The sequence below is a fragment of the Perognathus longimembris genome, chromosome 7 (assembly GCF_023159225.1).
Source record: "Perognathus longimembris pacificus isolate PPM17 chromosome 7, ASM2315922v1, whole genome shotgun sequence".
NCBI lineage: Eukaryota > Metazoa > Chordata > Mammalia > Rodentia > Heteromyidae > Perognathus > Perognathus longimembris.
Window position 1 is genome coordinate 1,810,115 of NC_063167.1, and position 19,322 is coordinate 1,829,436.

Genomic DNA, 19,322 nt, shown 5'->3' on the forward strand with positions numbered 1-19,322 from the left:
ATGGTGGGCTGGGAAGTCCATCGACTAGAAAACCAGCTCATGCCGTTTCAGTTGCCCTGTCTGTAGTGCTTTATCCCCACAGACCCATCAGAACCCAAAGACACCTGACCACAGTCTGCAAACCCAGGGGCGGGCACAATAAACACTGTGAGTTCTAACACAGCGAGGCTGCAATTCCACCCACTGCCCACAGGGGTCGCCAGCACTCGGGGACAGGTGAGGTGCAGAGCAGTGCCGGAAGGAGGCCGAACAGTACAGAAAACACGTTCCCTACAGGGATGAGGTACTCTCCCTGCCCCGGGCTCTGCACTCTTGCATATGCGGCGTGGGAAAAGGGCACTAACCCCGCGCCGCAAGGCAGCACCTCTGTCCTGGGCACAGAGTTAGGGCCTACGCCAGGTCCTCAGCGCAGCCATTGTGGGAGCCGCGGGAGGCCCGGGAATGCCACGTGACGAGACCCCCACTTCTAGGCCGTCTCCAGCGCAGCTGCCGCGGGCCCCGGGACGAGGGGCCGATCAGCAGCTGTGAGTGGAGCCGGCTGGCCAGCTCTGCTGTCAACTCCAGCCCAGCGCAGCGGCTTCGGGCTGGCTTGAGGGGCGGGCCCGGTCCACACCGGGGTGGTGAGGTTTTGTAATCATTGCCCTCGGGCTGGTGTGGTTCCTGGGTCCCGAGAGGGCTGGCCGCGTGTGGTCAGTGGCCTCCGCAGTGCTTCCTCTCAGGAGGGCCCCTTGCAGGGCCAGGGCGGGGTGACAGGACGGGAGGGGGGTCTCGTCCCGCGTGTGGGGCAGCCTCCGCCGGTGCTCGTGCACCGTGAGGTGTGTGTGGACCTGAGCTGGCAATGGCTCTGCCCGTCGGGCCGGGCAGAGAGCGGGCGGCAGGCCCTTCTGGCAGGCCAAGGGCAGCTGGGCACCCCCGGAGGGCGTAGTGCCTGCCCTGGGGCAGTGGGTTGCCCCCAGCCATGCTGGGCTCTTGTAGTTCACATGGACCTGCTGAGGTGTGGAGGTGACAGGGGGGCGGGGGGGGTTAGGGGGACCCGGTCAGCCGCCAAGGAGCCGCAGGTGTCCGGAGAGCAGCTGGAAGAGGTCCTGGCCATGACAGTTGCAGGGAGGGAGGCCGGACAGACGAGGCCAGCCTCAAACCCCTCCAGTGCCTGGACACCCACCTGTCACTCGGCCCCAGCTCCGACCTGCCCCTCCTCAGAGGCGCCCTGGACCACGGAGGCCACGCAAGCGCCGCTAGCTTTTGTTCCCCTAGAGAATGCATCTGTGCCTGGTTTGCCGTTTAGAGGGCTCGTCAGCCCCGCCCAGCAGATGCCCAGTTCCAGAGGCCAGGCGGCGTCCGGCTGGCAGGCCCCCACTGGGGGAGAGGAAGGGGGGCCGTCGGGGTGGACTCAACATGTGGAAGATCGCTTGCGGCCCCTCAGGGTGCTCCCTGTTCCCACAGGGCCTCAGGCTCCCGAGCAAATGCTTCTTTTCCCCATAATGCCCTGGGCGCCCGCTCAGCCAATGGAAAGAGCCGGGACAGCGCCCAACACACCGTCAACCAATTAGCACCCAGCCCAGGGGAGCGGGGGTGGGAGGAGCCTCTGACCGTGAAAACGGCCCTTGGAGGGGCCACCGCTGGACACTTGGGCCCCCGGGGGCGGGGAGCTTTGCTACTTTCTTTCCTGGCTTTCCTTCCAAATAAGCTTACTCTTGTACCTTAAACACTCTGCTGCCTTTAACGCCTTTAATGGGTGGAGGAAATGAATCCGCCCCCCTTAATGGCACCGCCCCCCACCCCAAGCAGTGCCCGTCACTCAGGAGCCCCAAGCTGCGAGCCCAGGCTCCTCTCCGCCCGCTCCTCCACGCACCCGAGCTCACCTCAACTAACACGCATGGCGCACCCTCTCCCCGCATGCCTGGCCGGGCTTCCCTGGCCGCCCCTGCTGGGTTTGGTAGCCGGCCCAGGGGATGTGCTCCAGGCGCTTGGCCTCCCTGGGTTGAGGGGAGGGCTTCCCGGCCCTGCCTCGGCCTGCGTGTCTGGGTTTGCCAGGGCCAGGGCGGGGCAGCCCTTTCCCCGGGCCCGCGGGGCGATCAGCTACCACTCTTCCCACCTTCCCCTCCCAGGCAGCTCGGGCCTCGCAGGCTGCTCGGGAACCCGGCTCGGGGTTTGGGAGGGCTGGGGCGCCCCGGGGAAGCCACATCTGCGGCTGCTCAGGGATGGGGTTCTCAGACGAGCCTGGCAGCGTGCGCGTCTCAGCTGCCTGTGGCTTTGGCCCGGGCCCCGAGTCACTGCCAGCGGGGGCCCCCAGGACCTCCCCAGTGTCAAGAATTGAGGGGGTAGCTGGAGGCCTGGGCAGCCCCGCACTGCCCCGGTGGGTTGAATCGGGCGTGGGTCTGCCCAAGGCCCCAGGCGGCCACGGGCCCACACCCGCCCGAGCCCGGCGGCAAGCGGGGCACACGCGTGGGAACGGCCGAGCCCACCCCGAGCACATCCATCCCAAGGCCGGTAGAGGCGACACCAGGAGACTAGAGGGCCACCTCGAGTCTAGCCCAGCCAGGGCGCCAAGCCGGGAGTGGCTCCGCAGAGTGAACCAGCGGCGGCCGCGGCCCCCGCAGGCCGGCTCGGTGTGCGCCACGTCCAAGCTCGGCGTCGAGAGGGTCGGACCGAGGACCACCGGGCTCTCGCTCGGACACCCCGGCTACGAGGAGACAGAGGGCTCCGTGCGCGCAGCACCGAAGGACCCGGGACCGTTCTGTACCCGGCTGCTCTGCAAGATGTCACGGCAAAGCAGGACTGACGCTCCGGGACCCTCGGCCAAACCACCGCTCGGAGCGGGCCCGCTTCCCATCGCCGAGGACAGGAACTGCTGGGGCCGCTGCCCCCGTGGGCAGCCAGGCGGACCAGCCCGCGGGCCTCCCTGCCCCCTTTCCCAGCCCAGAGACAGGAGGGCCCCCCCACCCCCCACCCCTCACCCCCCAGCTCGGGCACCCTGCTTCTGCTTCCCTTAGGGCCGTGGCCAGGGCAGGGCCAGGCGGCCAAGTCCTCCTTGCAGATTTGCATCTTTAAGAATGGAAACGGAAACCTTTCTGGGTTTTATTTCCATAAGGGAGGGCCATGTGGCGCTTGCTCATTTCCTGCCCCCCCCCCCCAAATCTGGAGGTGAATTCAAGCGTATTTCCAGGCTGCCTTCCAGCCCTGCCTCCTCCGGGGTCTTCCCCGGGGCCCCTCAATGTGGCAACACCGCTAGACGGGGAGCGCCCAGTCGGCACTGCGGAAGTTCAGGTACCCCCCGCCCCCCCCACAGTAATTCTCACTCTGAGCGGCCGCAGCCCACGTGGAAGGCAGCACCCGGGGGACCCCGGTGACAAAGCCATACTTGGCCGGGAACTCCGGACACACCGAACGCCTGGACTGCAGAGAGGTCACCGCAGGGGTCAAATGTCTGGGGAGGGGTGGGAAGGGGGCTGGGAGGGGCTAGGCAGGGCCTGCCAGAACACAGAACCACGGGGGAAGGAAGGTGTTGCCCCAGCTGGACCCGGCCGTAGGGGGTGGGGGGAGGGCAAGACGTCACGTGTTCTAGAAGGTTCTGTCTAGTAGCTCCTTGCTGGGAGTTGCAGTCGAGAAGGTGAGTCTGAGGTCTCTGTGCCCAGCCCCAGCCCAGTGAGTCCCAGCTGAGCCGCTGGACCGGAAAGGCAGGAAGTGGGCACCGGCACTGGGTTGGCCCAGACTTGCGCCCGCTCCACCGCGGACCTGGCCTGAAGGGGCTGCTGCAGGAGCTGGGACACAGGCCCGCAGGCCCCGCCCGCCAAGCTGTGGGAACCCCATTTGGGGGCCTGGCATCCGACCTGCCAATGGCCTTTACGGTGAACTCACACCACAGACAGACTTCCGAGCCCCGAGCACAGAATCCTCTCCTCTCCACCGCCAGCAGGGCAGGGAACAAGGTCAGGCCCAGGGACGCCCTCCGGGCACCCCCAGGCCGGCAGTTCAAGGCTCCTCTGGGCAGCCACCCCCCATCCCCCTATCCCTGACACAGGGGCTGCACCGTGAGAGGCCCCCCGGACGTGACAGGCAGGGACCGCACTGTCCCGGGAACCCTGGCAGGGACGGCCTGGCCACGGGCACTGCGGCCCCACAGGGCACCCCTTGCCCGCCCTGCATCAGGCTCAGCCCACCCAGGCACCTCAGTGAAGGCCCTCAGGAGCAGAGGGGGTGGGACAACAGTGGAGTGTCCCAGCGCTGGGAACAGCAGAAAGTCAGCAGCCGGGGGGACATCAGCCTGCCAGCCCCCCAACAGCCGGGGGACCTCTGTCTACCAGCCCCGACAGCCGTGGGACCTCTGTCTACCAGCCCCCCAACAGCTGGGGGGACCCCTGCCTACCAGTCCCTGACAGCCAGGGGGACCCCTGCCTGCCAGCCCCCACATGACCCTTCTCCATGGAGCACCCTGCCTGAGCCTCACAGAGGCGAAGGGAAGGCGTGCCTCTGTCCTATGCCCCCCTCCCAGGGGACACGAGGGACCAGGTGGCCCCGGCTGGCCGCAGGCTCCCGCGAGCCCCAGCAGGGAGCCGGCTGGGGTGAGCCTGGCCGCGGCGCCCAGACGCACAGCGCCTTCCTGCATCTGCTTCCACTCTCCCGCCCAGGGCAGCGGCCTGACTCCGGGAGCGGCGGCCTGGACATGTGTGTGCAGTGTGTGGCCCCCGCCCCCCCCCCGGCTGGCAGGCAGCTGGAGACATCGCAGCCAAGGAGGAAGGCCGCTCAGAGCCAGCGCGGGCCCGTGCTGAGTCTCCTCAGCAGAAAGAAGGGGTGCTGGGCACCCCCATGGTCCCGAGAACGACGGAAGAGGCCAGAGGCAGGGCGGGTCCGCCTTGGTCCAGAGCCGTCGGGGCGGGGGGGGGGGCGGCTGCTCACCACCTCACCACCTCGTCGGGAGGCGGCCCCCCCCCGACCTGGCCCTGGACCCCCTCGAGCCCCCCAAACAGGCTGAGTCCCCGCCGAGGCCGTCCCCCACCACAGAGCCCCCGCAGGGGAGCCCCCGGGCCCCGCGTCTCCATCCCCGTCCCCACCCGCCCCGGCCTGGGTCCTCAGACCCCGAGGCCCAGCTCGGCAGGCCAAGAGTGGCCCCCCGCTCGCGGGCTCCCCTGCCACCGGAGGGCAGCCCGAGCCTCCCTCGAGCCCGCCGGGGCTCCACGCTGACCGGGCACTGGGGACTCGGGCTCAGGGTGGCCGCGGGCCGGGCCGCACCTGCCGGAGCCTCCGCCGCCGCGCCTGCGGGAAGTCGACGCCCAGGGGCGGGTGCAACCGGGACCCCACGGCAGCCCCCCCATCCCCCCCAGGCTGGAGCCCTGATGACGGACACGGAGAGCCCTGAGTCCTCGGTCCAGGGCCACCCCGGTCAGGACCCGGCCGAGAGCGGGGCACGGCGGAGGCCCAGGGGACACTTACCCAGGCAGGTCCTGCCGTCCGTGTGGAGTCGGAAACCGGGCTTGCACTCACAGAGGTAGGAGCCGGGGGTGTTCACACACCTGTGCTGGCAACCGCCGTTGTGCGAGCGACACTCGTCCACATCTGGGGGGGAGGGGGTGGGGTTACCGGTGGAACAGCCCTCGGGGACCCGCCCGCCTCTCCCCGAGAGCGGAAGGAGCCATGCCCGCGCCAGAGCAGGCTGAGGCAGCCAGGCCCCGCCTTCCCTACGAGGGCACAGCTGGGGGGGGGGGCTGCCACCCAGGTGCCAGTCAGAATGGGAGAGGCCCTGGGACCTCAAGGCTAAGCGCGGAACAGAGCCATCTACCGGGAGCCAAATCCATGTGACATTCCGGGCAGGACCAGCCTCTCTGTCCAGGGGCTCTGAGCCCAGAAGGAAAAAATGGGGACTCTTGAAATGATCGCCCCCTCCCAGGCAATGGAGAATTTGGGAGGAGGGTGGGGTCTGCTGGCTTGAACAGTGTCCGCTGGAACCTCAGAACGTGACTTTGTCTGGAAATGGCCTTTGTGGGCAACGTAAGGATGGAGACAGTGAAAAGGGAGCCCCCGACCCAATGCCTGGGGCCCTACACGGAGAAGGTCACGTGCAGACCAAACAGAAGCGGGGTGCAGCGTTCCCAAGCTACGAATCGAGGGGAGCCATCTGAAGACAGAGGCTGGACAGGCCTTCCCCCGCAGGCCTTGAGCGCAGAACCCTGGCCTCCAAGAGGGAAGGAGGAACTTCCCTCTCCAGGAGTGGAGGGTGGCTGGAGGGGGAGGGTGTCAGCCTGGAGCGGAAAAACTAAGCAAGGGTATGAGAACCTGAGTTCAAGCCCCAGTATGGGCACAAGACAGGGGGAGAGGGAGGGAAGGAGGGAGGGAGGGAGGGAGGGAGGGAGGGAGGGAGGGAGGGAGGGAGGGAGGGAAGGAGGGAAGGAGGGAAGGAGGGAGAGAGGGAGGAAGGAGGGAAGGAGGGAAGGAGGGAGGAAGGAGGGAGGGAGGGAAGGAGGAAAGAAAGGAAGAAAGAAGGGAGGGAAGGAGAGAAAAAAGGAAAGAGGGAGGGAAGAAGGGAAAAAAGGAAGGAAGGAAGGAGGGAGGGAAGGAGGGAAGGAGGGAGGGAAGGAGGGAAAAAAGGAAGGAAGGAGGGAGGGAGGGGGAGGGAGAGAGAGAAGGAAGGCAGGCAGGCAGGCATATACAAAGGAAGGAAGACGCTTCCCTGCTATCTTATGCCATCTGCTGTGGTGCTTTGTCATGGCCGCCCCAGAACGAGTCAGACCCTCCCTCCCCGCCCCCCAGGGCTCCCAGCGCCACACAGGAAGGGCAGCACTGCCCCCTCCCCAGGACAGGGGCCTGGGCTGTACGCTACCCTCACCACCCCCGTCCCTTCCAGCCTGTAGCAGAGCCCGATCTGAAGCACGGCTTGTGGAGACCCACTGAAGTGCAGGAGAGGAGAGGCAGGACCTTCTGGCCTGGGGGCCAATGAGCAGATTCTCTGCCCACAGCTGGGTAGGCAGTCACGGGGTGGTGGGGGGGGGGAGGCAAGGCCTGCAGGGGTCCTGCTGTACCTTCTGCGCACGCCACAGGGGAAGTGCTGCCTGGGAGCCCACGGGATGCAAACCCGAGGCCCGAGAAAGCCTTCCGGGGGGGGGGGGGCCGTTACGGATCCCACCCTCACCTTCCGCAGCTGGAGATCTCAGCTGTGTGGAGGCTTCGGGGAGGCCCGGGCCGCTCCCCCGCCCCCCCCCCCCGCCGGGCTTCGGGGAGGCCCGGGCGGAGGTGGACGCGCGTGGAACCGCGTGCAGACAGGCAGAGGACACAGGCCTCCCGGGCCGCCCGTGTGTCTCCCAGCGAGGCCTCTCCCGGCCGCCAGACACTAGCCCACGGTGGTTAGGCACCTCAGGGACCCTGTGCCCCCGGGAAAGCCCCAAGGTGCCCTGCCTGGGGCCTCGGGGCAGGACAGGGGCTTTGAGGGGCCCGCGGCGCCCTGGGCACACGGAGGGACTCCACCGACGGACGCGGAGGAGGAGCCCCCTTGAGCAAAGGCCGAGGCGGGGGCCACAGGGGCCACGCAGTCCACGCCCAGCACCCGGGCCTGGGGAAAAGCCACACTCGGCTCTAGGATCCTCCGGGTGGGAGGAGGGGGAGGGAGGACGGACACGCCAACCCCAACTCCTCCCTGCCCCCTGCGGTGCTGTATGGAGGGTGGGTGCCTGCTCAGTAGGGGGGAGTCCGGGATGGGGATAGGAGCAGGGGTTACAGAGGTGCTGGCATGGTTTACAGCCCCCAGCCCCCTCTGCCGTGTGCAGGGGTGGCATCGAGACCCAGTGGGTGGGTTCAAGGCTGAAAGACTGAACCCCCGCAGGCCTGTCTATTGGCCAGACAGCGTCCTGCTGGGGTCCCCTCGAGCTCTGAGGGCCAGGATCCTGGCAGAGGTGTTTGGAAGCGCCCGAGCCGTGGCCGCCCTCTCCTCAGAGCTGTGCTCAGGCAGCCCCGGGGGCCCCGGGAGGGCTGAGCACAGGGCCACGGCGTCGACAGTGACCTGAGGAGATACGGGGCGGCGTGGCTGACGGAATCGCGTCCCCAAAGGCGTCGGTGCGGGCATTCCCCGGGACTCACGCAGCCAGGGACACGTCACGCTCAAGACCGACAGATCTCGAGTTGGGAGGCCATCCTGGATTATGGGTGGGCCTTACCAGAGGGAGACAGGGAGACCAGAGTCAGAGTCGGGAACCTGGGGTGGAGCAGAGGCCCAGAGCTGCAAGCCGCTGAGGTGTTGGCTTGGGCGGGGGAGGAGGCGGGGAGCCCAGGCGTGCGGGGGGGGGGGGGGGGGAGACTCTCCCCGGAGCCTCCCGAGGCGAGACGCGAACCTCCAGGGCCGTCAGGAGATGAGGGAAACTCGCAGCAGCAGCCACAAGACGCACGCGCGGCCCGGGGCGCTGGCTGTGCCGCGAGTCTTCTTCAGACTCAACGAGTCCCAAGCCCCGGAGGCCCCAGCGGCGGGGCAGCAGATCTGCTTCCCAGCTGGCCTTCCGGTCCAGCAGCCTCGAGTCCCGGGGCCCACCACGAGGCTCGCGGGGCTGTGTCCCCCGCAGGCTTACCTGCTCTGGTGTGCACCCTGTGCCACTCGTGATGCTGACACTCAGCCTGCAGTGCCCTGCACACACACGCACGCACACACGGCCTCCCCCTCCCACCCCCCCTGCTAAGCATGGCTGAGCAACTCCAGCGGCAATACCCCCCTGCCACCACAAGGGGGCCGGAGCCCCGGGCAGAGCTGGGGGGTGGGGGGGGGGTGCCGTGAGGCATGGAGCGGGGCATGGAGGCCAGCCCTCGCTTGCTTCCCGAGAGCACTGGGCTGGAATCAGCTCGTTTCCGGGGAACGCCTGGGTCGGGGCTGCCCTGTCCGGCTCAGGCACAGCCCGGGGTTCTCTGGCAAGGGGCCGTGGGGCTGGGGGCAAAGCGCTGGCAGGGCCGTCGTAAGGAGCAGCCCCGCCTGAGATTCGCAGGGATGCCCCGGGCTCCCGCCCTCCTGTTGGCCAGGGCATGGGGGGGGGGGGGCGCTGGCAGGCTCAGGACAGGAGCGGACACACGCCGGCCCTGACAGCCCTGTGCCAACCCGGGCCGGTCCTTCTCGGAGCCCTGTGCCTGCCAAGCCGGTGCCACTCAGGAGCCTGGGGCCACCGCTACCCTCACCACCCCATCCCTTCCCCCAGGCGGCCAGGCGGGCCTGGCCCGCGGCCAACGCTGCCTCTGCAGAAACCACCCCAAAGGCCCCTTTAAGCTTGCCCAGGTTCCGGAAATGTGGAGAGCCCGGGACCCCCGCCAGCAGGCTCCCCTCTGAGGGTACCAAGTTGGCTCTGTTCTGCCCCCACACACCCCCCCAGCATCCTGGTCCCCAGGAAGCGCTCCATCGCCCCAGGGCCTTTCCCTCCCTGCCCCTCGCAAGGCTTTGGGGCCAGGCATCCCAGCCAGAGGCCTTCAGTGCCACGGGGGGGGGGGGCAGTTATCGGGGTTGGGGCAGTCTGGGCCCAGCTGGCTGAGAGATCACGCCGTGAGAGGCAGCCATTCTCCAGCATGAGGGAGAGACCCCGCCCCCCCAGACCACATCGGCACCGGAGGGGAGCGGCACCCCCTGGGGTTCGGGGATGACTCACTGGGAACCCAACGCACCACACACACCCCCTCGCATTCCTGAGGGTGCCCAGCTCCCAGCGGCCACGTGGAGAGAGGCGAGCCCAGCGCAGGCACCGACGCAGCAGCACCGGGGGGGGGGGGGGGTGGACCCAGGACACGGTGGTGGTTCCTGGTCCCCAGGAGTCCCAAGCCCAGGGCCTCTCGGGGACCCGGCTGGCCAGGCACGGAGGCTGGGCAGCCAGCGGGCAGGGAGGACGGCCACACCCCCCTACGTGGTCCCCCGAGGCCAAGACTCTCGGGACCCTGGGGAGGAGACCCGGCGTCAGGAATCCCCGGGGCCAACTCCGGCCTGCCTGTCCAGTGACCTGACCTCAAGCTGCCGGCAGAGGACGGGGGCACCCGAGACAGGAGCACAGACCACAGATGCACACACACACACACACACGTGCACGCACCTATGAATGCACGCATGCACATGCACATACACACGCATACACACACAACCTTCCTAAAACCCACGCCCCCTGCAGACTGCCCCTGAGGGGACAGTGTCTGCTTCCTTGGGGCGCCCTGGCTCTGTCCCAGAGTTGGGGGCTGCGTGCCAGGCCCTGCAGACCTCACCCCCTCCAGTCCCGGCACAGGCTTTGAAAACAGGAGACAAAGGGGAATCTGCCGGGGAGGGAGCGCCCCGGCCCCGCCCGGCCCCCCCCAGCGCCCACCTGGCCTCTGGTCGCCGGTGCCCACGGGGTAGCCGGCCTGGCCCAGGTGGCACGGGTAGCAGTTCCTCCACAGGAAGCGGTAGTGCGTGCCCCCGACGCTCGCCGGGTTCCCCAGGAACCCCAGCCACCAGAGTGTGGCCAGCCAGCCCCGGCCCCAGGACGCCTCCATGCCGGCCCCACGGCTCCGCGGGGCAGCCAGGGCGCGCGGAGCTCGGGGTGCTCAGAGACTGGGGCTCAGCGCCGGCCCAGCCACGGGGCCCCCTTTTAAGAGCTCAGCTTTCCCTCCGCCCCCTGCAGGTAAAGGCCAAATCCTCAGACTCCCCGCCTCCGGGCCCGCCCCCTGCCCCCGGGGGGCTGAGCCGGCCGCCAAGGCCCCGCCCCTCGCATTCCAGAACGCGGGCTCACCACGGACCGGGCTCCGTGCAGACGCAGACTGAGACCCACTCAAAGACACGGGCGGCCCTCGCTCAGACACACACACACGTGCACAAACAGACCCCACCGCGGCTGCGACCGCCCACTCAAGGCGCAGACAGACGCACGGCCTCCGGCCGCCAGAGACGCGCACAGACACACTGGCGCGTGCAAACATCTGCGCAGACACGCATGCACAAACACGGGGACCCCCGCCAACACAGAAGAGAAACCGAAGCAGACGCGCCGCCGTCCTGGCCGGGCGGGGAGGCCCCAAAGCGGGGGGGGGGGGGGCGGGGAACGTGAGGGTCCCCACACCCCCCACCCTGTGCAGGAGCCGGCCTGCCGGAGAGCGAGCGGGGGAGGCGGGACTGGGGTCGCGCAGGGGCCCGGCCTATCCTGCGTGCACAGGCATCCTCGACGGCAGAGTTGGGGTTCCTTTGAACAGCCCACCTGTCCTTTAACAGGGCAAACCCCAGGAGGCTGAAATGCGCTGTGGAGAGAGAGGGAGGGAGGGACATGACATATTCAATGTAGCAGTGTGGGGATGGAACCGGGTAATTGGAAGGGATGGGGGGCGGGGAGACTGGAGAGAGCAATGGAAAAGGTGACGTGGATCAAGAGATATTGACTCATAGGTCGATACATTGAATTGAAATCCCTTTGTACAAAAAGGTGTTTTTTAAGGGATGGAGTCTAGCCCCGGGCGGTAGGGAATGCAGCCCTTCTGGGTGGCCGTGGCTGGGCCCCTGGGAAGCCCCACGCTTGCCTTGCAGGAGAGCGGGGTCCGGGATTCCAGCTTCGGGAGGAGGCCCCCACCGGCTCTCAACTCTCTCCTCCACTTGCCCTTGGGGACCCCCCTCCCCCTCCCTCTTCCCAAGGCTGCACAAGGCTACGAGAGACGTGCCCAGAAAGCTGGGGCGCTGGGTGGATGTCCACCAGCCATGACCTGTCTCAGGGACCAACCTAGTGTCGGTGGAAGGAGCCCCGGACACCGGGCTGCCTGCTGCCCCGGGGGAGGGGGCACGGAGGGGACAAATGCCTGCCCACGACTGTTCCAGGGAGCTCTCCAACATGTGTCCCCCAAAGACAACAACAACGGGACGCGGCAACAATGTCCCGGAAGTACACGCTGTTCCCCGAAAAGTGGAAGCGGTCTTCCGTCATTAGACTCTAGGGTGGGGGGGGGGCCGTAGGCAGAGGCCACGTGACAGGAGGCCACTTTGGCTACAGATGCCAGGAAGATGGGTCCACGCTGCCTGGGCCACCAGACCGCTGATGGAGGAGTGGGCCACACAGCTACCCGGCCTGTCCAGCCCCTGGCGCTGGGCGGGGCCCAAGGGGCACCAGTGACAGGTGGCGGGTGGGGGGGGGTGAGAACCACAGTCAGAGCTGACCGGTTCTGAAGACACGCCTGCCTCTCCCACATCCCCGCTGCTGAGGTGTGACACGGAGCCCGAGACGTCCTCAGGTCCCATCCTCAAGACAACCATCCAAGCAGACGCCTAGCTCCGGCAATCGCAGGAAGACGGAGCCCCCGGCCAAGCTCAGCACCGTCAGAGGCCTACCCCTGCCCTCAGACGCCCTGCTGGCCCGTGGAGGCGGCAGGGGGCGGCCTCTGCTGGGGGGTGCAGCCCCGAGACCTTGGCGGAGAGCGGGGGCCTCTCCCAGGCCCCCGCCAACCCCCTGCCCGGTCCCGCCGGCCCTCCGGAGCCCGGCCCGGCCGCACCACCAAGCGCACACAAACCTCCCGGGGCCTGCCTTCCCCCAGTGGGGCCCCCATTGACTTGGGGAGCCTCCAGAGGTCGCCCCGGGTGGGGAGCCTGTCTGGACCACCACTTCCATTGGGCAGCAAGCACCTCATTGGCGGAGGGCTCACAAACAAGAGCTCACGGAGACTCGAGGTCCCCGCCCTCAGCCGCACCCAACGGCTTCCAGGAGGGGGGGTGGGAGACTCCAACTCCCCTCCTCGCCAGACGGGGGGAGCCGGCGACCCCTCCGTGATCGTCCTTCTGGGAGAAGCCTCTGTCACGTTCAAGGTGCCACGGAATGGGACACACACCCTCCAGGACCAGGGCCCTGGAAGGAAGAGGAGCCCAAGACAAGAGACCTAGCCTTGTGTCTCCCACTGTCCCCGAAGCCTCTCCCACCCCGGGAAAGGCCTTGTCCCCTGGGAGGAGCAGGCGGGGCCCGGGGAGGAGGGCAGGCGCTGGAGCCCAGCCTCGGCCCGCCCAAGGCCACCAGCCGGGGCCCGCCCGGCGCCGAGCGAGGTGCCACGCTCCCGGAGGAGCAAGGACCCGCCGAGCGCCTCGTCCACCGCTTTCACGTGGGCGTGAAATGGCCGCACACAGTGCTCGGTGAACCCAAACACACTGCCGCCCGTTTCCCTGGGCTTCTCTTCCCGTGGCTTTGACCAAATTTGGGTTGACCTCATTGCGCGCGTGAACGGCTCATTTGCTCTTCTCCTCCCAAGACCCAGCCACGGGACCTCTCTGTGCCTCGGTTTCCTGCTCTGGAGCGGGGCGGGGCCATAAAAGCCCCCGCCTCCTAGGGGGAACGTGCTGGACCCTGAGTTCGTGAAAGCCAGGAGGTGCTGGGGGCGAGGTGGGGGAGGACGAACCCCCAGGGCCCCTGCCACGAGGCCCGGGCCAGCGACCAGCGTCCCGAGGAAGGCAGAGCCGTGGCCCCGGCCAGGTGCAGCCAGCGCCCCAGCACCTGCAGGCCCTCCGAGCTTGGAGCCGCTCCAGCCCTCCTGTCCCACCTCCCGTCCTCCGGTCGCAGCCGCCATCCCCGCCCGAGTGGGGCCGGTCACTTGTGTGTCCTGCATCCCGCTTAGCCCGGCCTAGGGATGCGGGTGTGGCCCCGAGGGGGCAGCGGCCACAAGTGAGGAAGCCGGCGGCAGTCTAGGCGGTGCCTGGAGCCACGCACGCCGCGGGGGAAACGCCCTCCCCACGCTGAGGCGCGGCTGGGCGCCGCCTCTGCCCGCCGGAATGTCTGTGTCAGCAGAAGGGGGCCAGCCCCCCACCCTGACCTGGGCTCCCGCTCAAGCTGGGCGGCCACTGGGTCCTCTCGGGCCCCGGGCTGGGGCACGGGCTCAGTGCCACTAGCAAACACCGCCACGCGGAGCTAGACCGGCCCCAGGGAGCCCTGGCTCGGGACTGCAGGGCAGAACTCTCCTTTCCTGTGGCCGGGGGGATGGGGGGCGGGGGGCTGGGAGAGCTGAGTAAGTCCCCGCTGACCCCTGCTCTGCGGGTCTGCTCCTCGGTGTCCCCCTCTCTGAAGCCCCACCCCCCGCCGGCCCAGCCCCCAGCCCGGGCACCGGAGCAAGGGCTGCTGACTCTTCAAAGGGCCAGCGGTACCCAGGCCGCCCAGCCTGGCACACAGCAGCACGGGGCGTGGGGTGGCTACAGAGGGGCACCGAGGGGCACCGAGGCCTGGGGGCATGGGGCCTGCCTCACACGTCCCCTCGCAGGTTCCCGGGGGCTAAGGCTGGGTGGGGAGTTCACAGAAGGACGCAGGCTCCCTGCCCACCCCGCCCACCCACGTGCCCACCTGACGGCACTCCCGGGGGGCCAGGCCCTGACTGGAACCTCTCCCCTGGTGAGGACCAAGTCCACAGGAGATGGAGGGGTGGGGGTCATGAGAGAGACCAATGGCCCAAGTCCCTAAGGTCCCTAAGGTCCCTAGGCGCCCCTGGTGGGAGGCGAGGTGCCCCAGGCGAGCAGGGAAGGAACGAGGACGCCCAAGGGTGCCCCTGTGTCTGCGGTGCCGGGCCGGGCTGGGCACGCTCCCGGCTCGGCACAGGGACCCTAGGCAATCTTAAACAACGTTGAGGTTGGCTGGGTGCTGGTGGCCCACGCGCGGAACGCTAGCCCCTCAGGAGGCTGAGATGTGAGGAGAGGATCGTGGTTTGAGGTCAGGCTGGGCGGGAGAGTCCAGGATATTCTTATCTCCAGTTAACCAGCGAAAGTGGAGAGGTGGGCCAGGCTTTGGTGGCTCACGCCTGGCAGGAAAGTCCATGAGCAGCTGCTGCTGCTGCTTCTTCTTCTTCTTCTTCTTCTTCTTCTTCTTCTTCTTGTCTGTCATGGGTCTTGAACTCTGGGCCTGGGCGCTGTCCCTCTGCTCAAGGCTTCAGCTCAAGGCTAGCACTCTGCCGCTTTGAGCCACAGCACCACTCCCGGTTTTCTGGTGGTTAATTGGAGATAAGAGTCTCACAGGGCTGGGAATGTGACTTAGCGGTAGAGTGCTTGCCTAGCATGTACAAAGCCCTGGGTTCGATTCCTCAGTACCACATACACAGAAAAAGCCAGAAGTGGTGCTGTGGCTCAAGTGGTAGAGCGCTAGCCTTGAGCAGAAGAAGCCAGGCCCTTAGTCCCAAGCTCCAGGACTGAGAGAAAAAAAAAAAAAAAGAGTCTCACGAACTTTCCAGACTGGCCGGGCTTTGAACCAGAATCCTCAGATCTCAGCCATCTGGGTAGCTAGGATGACAGGCATGAGCCAACCAGCATCCAGCTCCATGAGACTCTTATCTCCACTTGACCACCAGAAAACCAGAAGTGGCGCTGTGGCTCAAGGTGGCAGAGGGCTAGCCTTCAGAGAAAAAGCTCAGGGACAGCACCCCGGCCCAGAGTTCAAGTCCCACAGCCAAAACAAAGGGGGGGGAGGAGATGTGGCTTAAGTAGTAGAGTGCCATCCTTAAGAAAAAAAGAATCCACGCAAGAGTGCAAGGTCCTGAGTTCAAGCCCCAGTCCTGCCACCAAAAAAAAAATGAAGCTGGGGGTACACCAGCAGGCAAAGGCCTGAGTGTCTGCCTGAGCTGTGAGTGGGGCTAAGCGTTACCACGTGGGGAGGGGAGGGCTGAGGGCTGGGGCTGCAGGTAGAGAAGCAGCGTGAGACTGGAGGAAGGACAGGGCTTCCCCCTCCCCCCCCATGTGCACCTGCCCCGTCCCAGCTGCAGGAGGGGCCGGGAAAAAGAGGAGGAGCCAAAAAGGGCCCCTGGGTTTGCTGACCCTTGACCTCCAGCGCAGTCCGCTCACTTCCCCGCGGAGCCCAGCCTCCCCGGCTTTCCTCCCGACCCGTCTCGTCTCGGCTGAACGGAGGGCTGCAGTTCATTTCAGGAGCGGCGCGCGCCAGCCCCCGCCGGCCTCAGGGCGCCCCGGACCCGGCTCGGCCTCCCAGCCCCGCTCCGCTCCGCGTTGGCCTCCTGGTAAACCCATTACCGGCTCTGCTCCTCGCCCAAGCCGCGGGAGGAAAATGGAAACCAGGCCGTCCCGGCCGCCCCGGCCGGCCGCCATGCCGGCTGCAGCTGCTCCTGGCAGGGGCCGGCGGGAGACCGGGGCGCCCCCTCCCCTCGCAGCCCCAGCCTCTGGAAGAGCCTGGACGGGCCAGCTCTCTCCTCTGGAGACCCGGCAGCTGGGGACCCCGGGACCCCAGCGCCGCACCCGGGCCGTCTCGAGGAGGCGGCGCTGTGGGCTAGGCCCGGGACACGTGTGCACGCGTGTGCTGGGACTCGCTCCCTCGTCGCGGTGGTGCCCAGGACCATGAACCTCAGACGCTGAGGGGCGTCCCCCTCCCACCCCCGGTGGCCAGCCACCTCCTGGGGACACGAGGGCGGCCGAGCGTTGGTGGGCACAAGCCCTGCCCTGGCCGCCAGGCTTCACACGACCCCCGGGACAGGCTGTGCCGTGGCCTGTCGCGCTCTTTCATCTGCCGCCCCCCTCGAGCTGTGTTGGCCCAGAGGGGGGCTCCACTGGGGGCCCAGCAGGGCCCAGAGGGGTGGCGGGGTGGGAGACCCAGGCACAGGCCGGGGCCGGGGCCGCTCCCCACATGCCTTGGGAAGAGGCCGAGCATCGCGGGGCCCAGGGCAGCCCGCGCGGGTTTGAGTCCCAGCCAAGAAGGCACAGGCTGCTTGAGGACGCAACTAGGAGGCCGGAACTCAGAGGCCAGGCCGGAGGAGCAGAAATGCATGGGGGTGGAGAACGGAAACAGAGACAGGAGGAGGAGAGGGGAGACACAGGCGGGAGGGGCAGGGCTGGGCGGGGGGCCTCCCTGCCCCGCCCCCCTCCCTCCCTGCCCCGCCCCCCCCTCCCTCCCTGCTCCTGCCCTGTGCAGGCTGCGGAGGACAGGTCCCAGGCCTTGGCCTGGCTGCAGGGCCTGTGAGCTCCATTCTCAGGCGACACGGAGGGACACAGTGCTGGACCAGTGTGTCCTTCTGAGGCATCCCGGGGGCTCCCGGGTGTTCAGCGACTGCCCACCCCACCCCCCATCGCCCCATCTGCTCAGGAGGACCCTGGACCACTAAGGGACCTGGAACCAGCCAAGGTCGTGGGAAACGGGGACCAGGGGTGAGGGCTGCCCTCTCCCCAGTCCGGGAGGACGCAGGCCAGCCACAGACGCATCCAGAGCCGCGGAAAGGCCTTCCCTGCACCGTCCACGGGTCATTTACCCAGGCCCAGGGTGCTCAGAGTTGGGGCTCCCTGCGCACGCGTCCACGCCCCCGCCTCCCGCAGGCCTGTGGCTGGGACCTGCGGCGGACAGACCGCGCCAGGCCTGTCTCTGGGTCACTTCCAGGCCTTCTGAGCTTCAGCGAGTTTTGCCTGCTGGAGAATCCACGCAGGCCCCTCTGCCGTGGGGAGGATCTCAGCCGTGGGCCCCGAGGCTGCCTGCTGCCCGTCCCGGCATCCTCAGGACTCTCTCCGTGCCCTCCCTCGCGGGGGGACAGGGCAGGCTGGCCGGGCAGGCCTTTTGTCCTGTCCCTAGGCTGGCTCTGCCTGCTGGCCTTGACAGCTGTTGGTCTCCTGCCTTGGCCTCAAGCACAGCTACCCCTGCCAGAATTCGCTCACTAGAGACGAGAGCGAGAGCCAGCACTGCGAGTGAGAGCTTGCAACTCTCCGCGGCTCGGAGGGAGGAGGCCTCTGGCCAGACGCCTGGAGGGTCACAAACATTCGCAGCCAGCTTTCCTTGCCCGCATCCGGAGGACACGGACCTGGGAGGCCCAGGTCCCAGCACGGGCGGGAATGGGGCCAACACCGTCCTTCCGATCTCATGGACGAGGACACGGGTCAACCTCCTGAAATCCAGGCCCTGTCTCTTAGCTTCACCACGCTGGGGATTGGAGCCCTGAGAACTGCGAGGACCCGACACTCAGACCTCATCGTGGGCATGTGCACTGCTGGCCAGAGGAGGAAGAGGACGGACGAGGAGCCCTGGGGAGAGGAGGGGAGGGCGGGTGCTCGTGCTCTCAGACAGGGCCCAGGACCCAACACCGCAGCTGAGCAGAAAGCCAGGCGGGGCGCTGTGCGAGGGGGAGCCCTCAGCCTCCAGACCCGGCCCCGGGGCTCTGGGCAGCCCCCGCTGCCCTCTCAGGGCCCTGAGCTCACGTCTAACATGGGAGCTACGGTGCCACGCACACAGCATCCCGAAGCACAAATCCCAGCGCGCAACGGAGGGCAGGCTACCCCAACAAGGCCATGGTCCTCTGAGAGTCGTGGAATGGGGTCTCTGGGGGACAAGGGCCTGCCCTGGTGGAAGGTGAGAGAAAGCTCCACCGACGGGCTCCTCGGCTACAGATGGATTCTTCCTCCGCCCCCCGAGCCACGAAGGGCGCCAGGCACCTGCCCCAGGCCACCCCCCAGATGCCTAGGGCACCGTGCCACCCCCCCCAGCCGCCTAGGGTGCCAGGCACCTGCCCCGCGCACCAGGCCAGGGTCCGAATTAGCACCACTTCCCCCTCCCTGTGCAAGAGCACAGCTGGCCTGGGTCAGCCAGCTGTCAAGACAGGCTTCCTAACCAGGGCTGTAAGTCACTTCCCACAATCCTCCCCTCCCTGGGGACAGGGAACGGGACCTGGCAGCTCCCTCGGGTGCCGAGGCCAAGCGAGCCAGTGTGACAGAGACGGGACTGGAGCCCCCGGCGACAGGAGGGCAGGTGGGGCGGGGCTCCTGGGAATGGTGCGAGACTGGTCTCCCAGGGTGACGGCACAGGCCTCTCACAGACAGACACCCAGCCCTGCCCTGGACGGCCACGTCTCCCCAGGGAGCGGCCGCCCCTTTCCCAGGCTCCTTCCTTATCTCCTGTCACGAGCACGGTCAGCTGGAGCCGGAACTGCAGGGCTGCCTCGGGGCCGACTCCCACCCGGCATGGGAGGCCAGCCTTCGGGAGGCCAGGCCCAGCCACGGAGACCCCCCGGGTACTCATCCTTCCCCGTGAGACCCCCGGTTCCTCCGCGCGGTGGCGCTGACCCTCCCCACTGCAATGCCACTGTGTCCTTCAGACCCAGCCAGCGCGTAGTGATGAGTCGGGGTGTGTGTCTGTCTGTCTGCAGTCATACTTGAGGCCAACGAGAGAAACTAAAAACTTCAGTGACAAGACACGAGGCTGGCCTGCCAGCCCGCCCTGCCCGTCCACAGCCCAGGACACTGGGCCGTTTGCTGGAGGACAGGCAACACTTTGCCGCCCAAGGCAGGCAGCCTTTGGGTACCCACACTGGGGACACTCCTGGTGGCGGAAGGACCTGTGTACATTCCAGCTGACACTGGGGCTTGAACTCAGGGCCCCGGTGTTTTTTGGCTCAGGCTGGTGCGCTATCACTTGAGCTACAGCTATTCT

General features: G+C 67.7%; 1 protein-coding gene across 1 annotated transcript in view; it reads right to left on the bottom strand.

Moving 5' to 3' along the window:
• Positions 1–19,322, bottom strand: part of Megf6 (multiple EGF like domains 6) — an 80,833-nt gene that overhangs the window by 25,614 nt on the left and 35,897 nt on the right. The window contains 1 exon segment of the mRNA XM_048350110.1: positions 5,431–5,553. Coding sequence (XP_048206067.1) covers positions 5,431–5,553 — 123 coding nt within the window.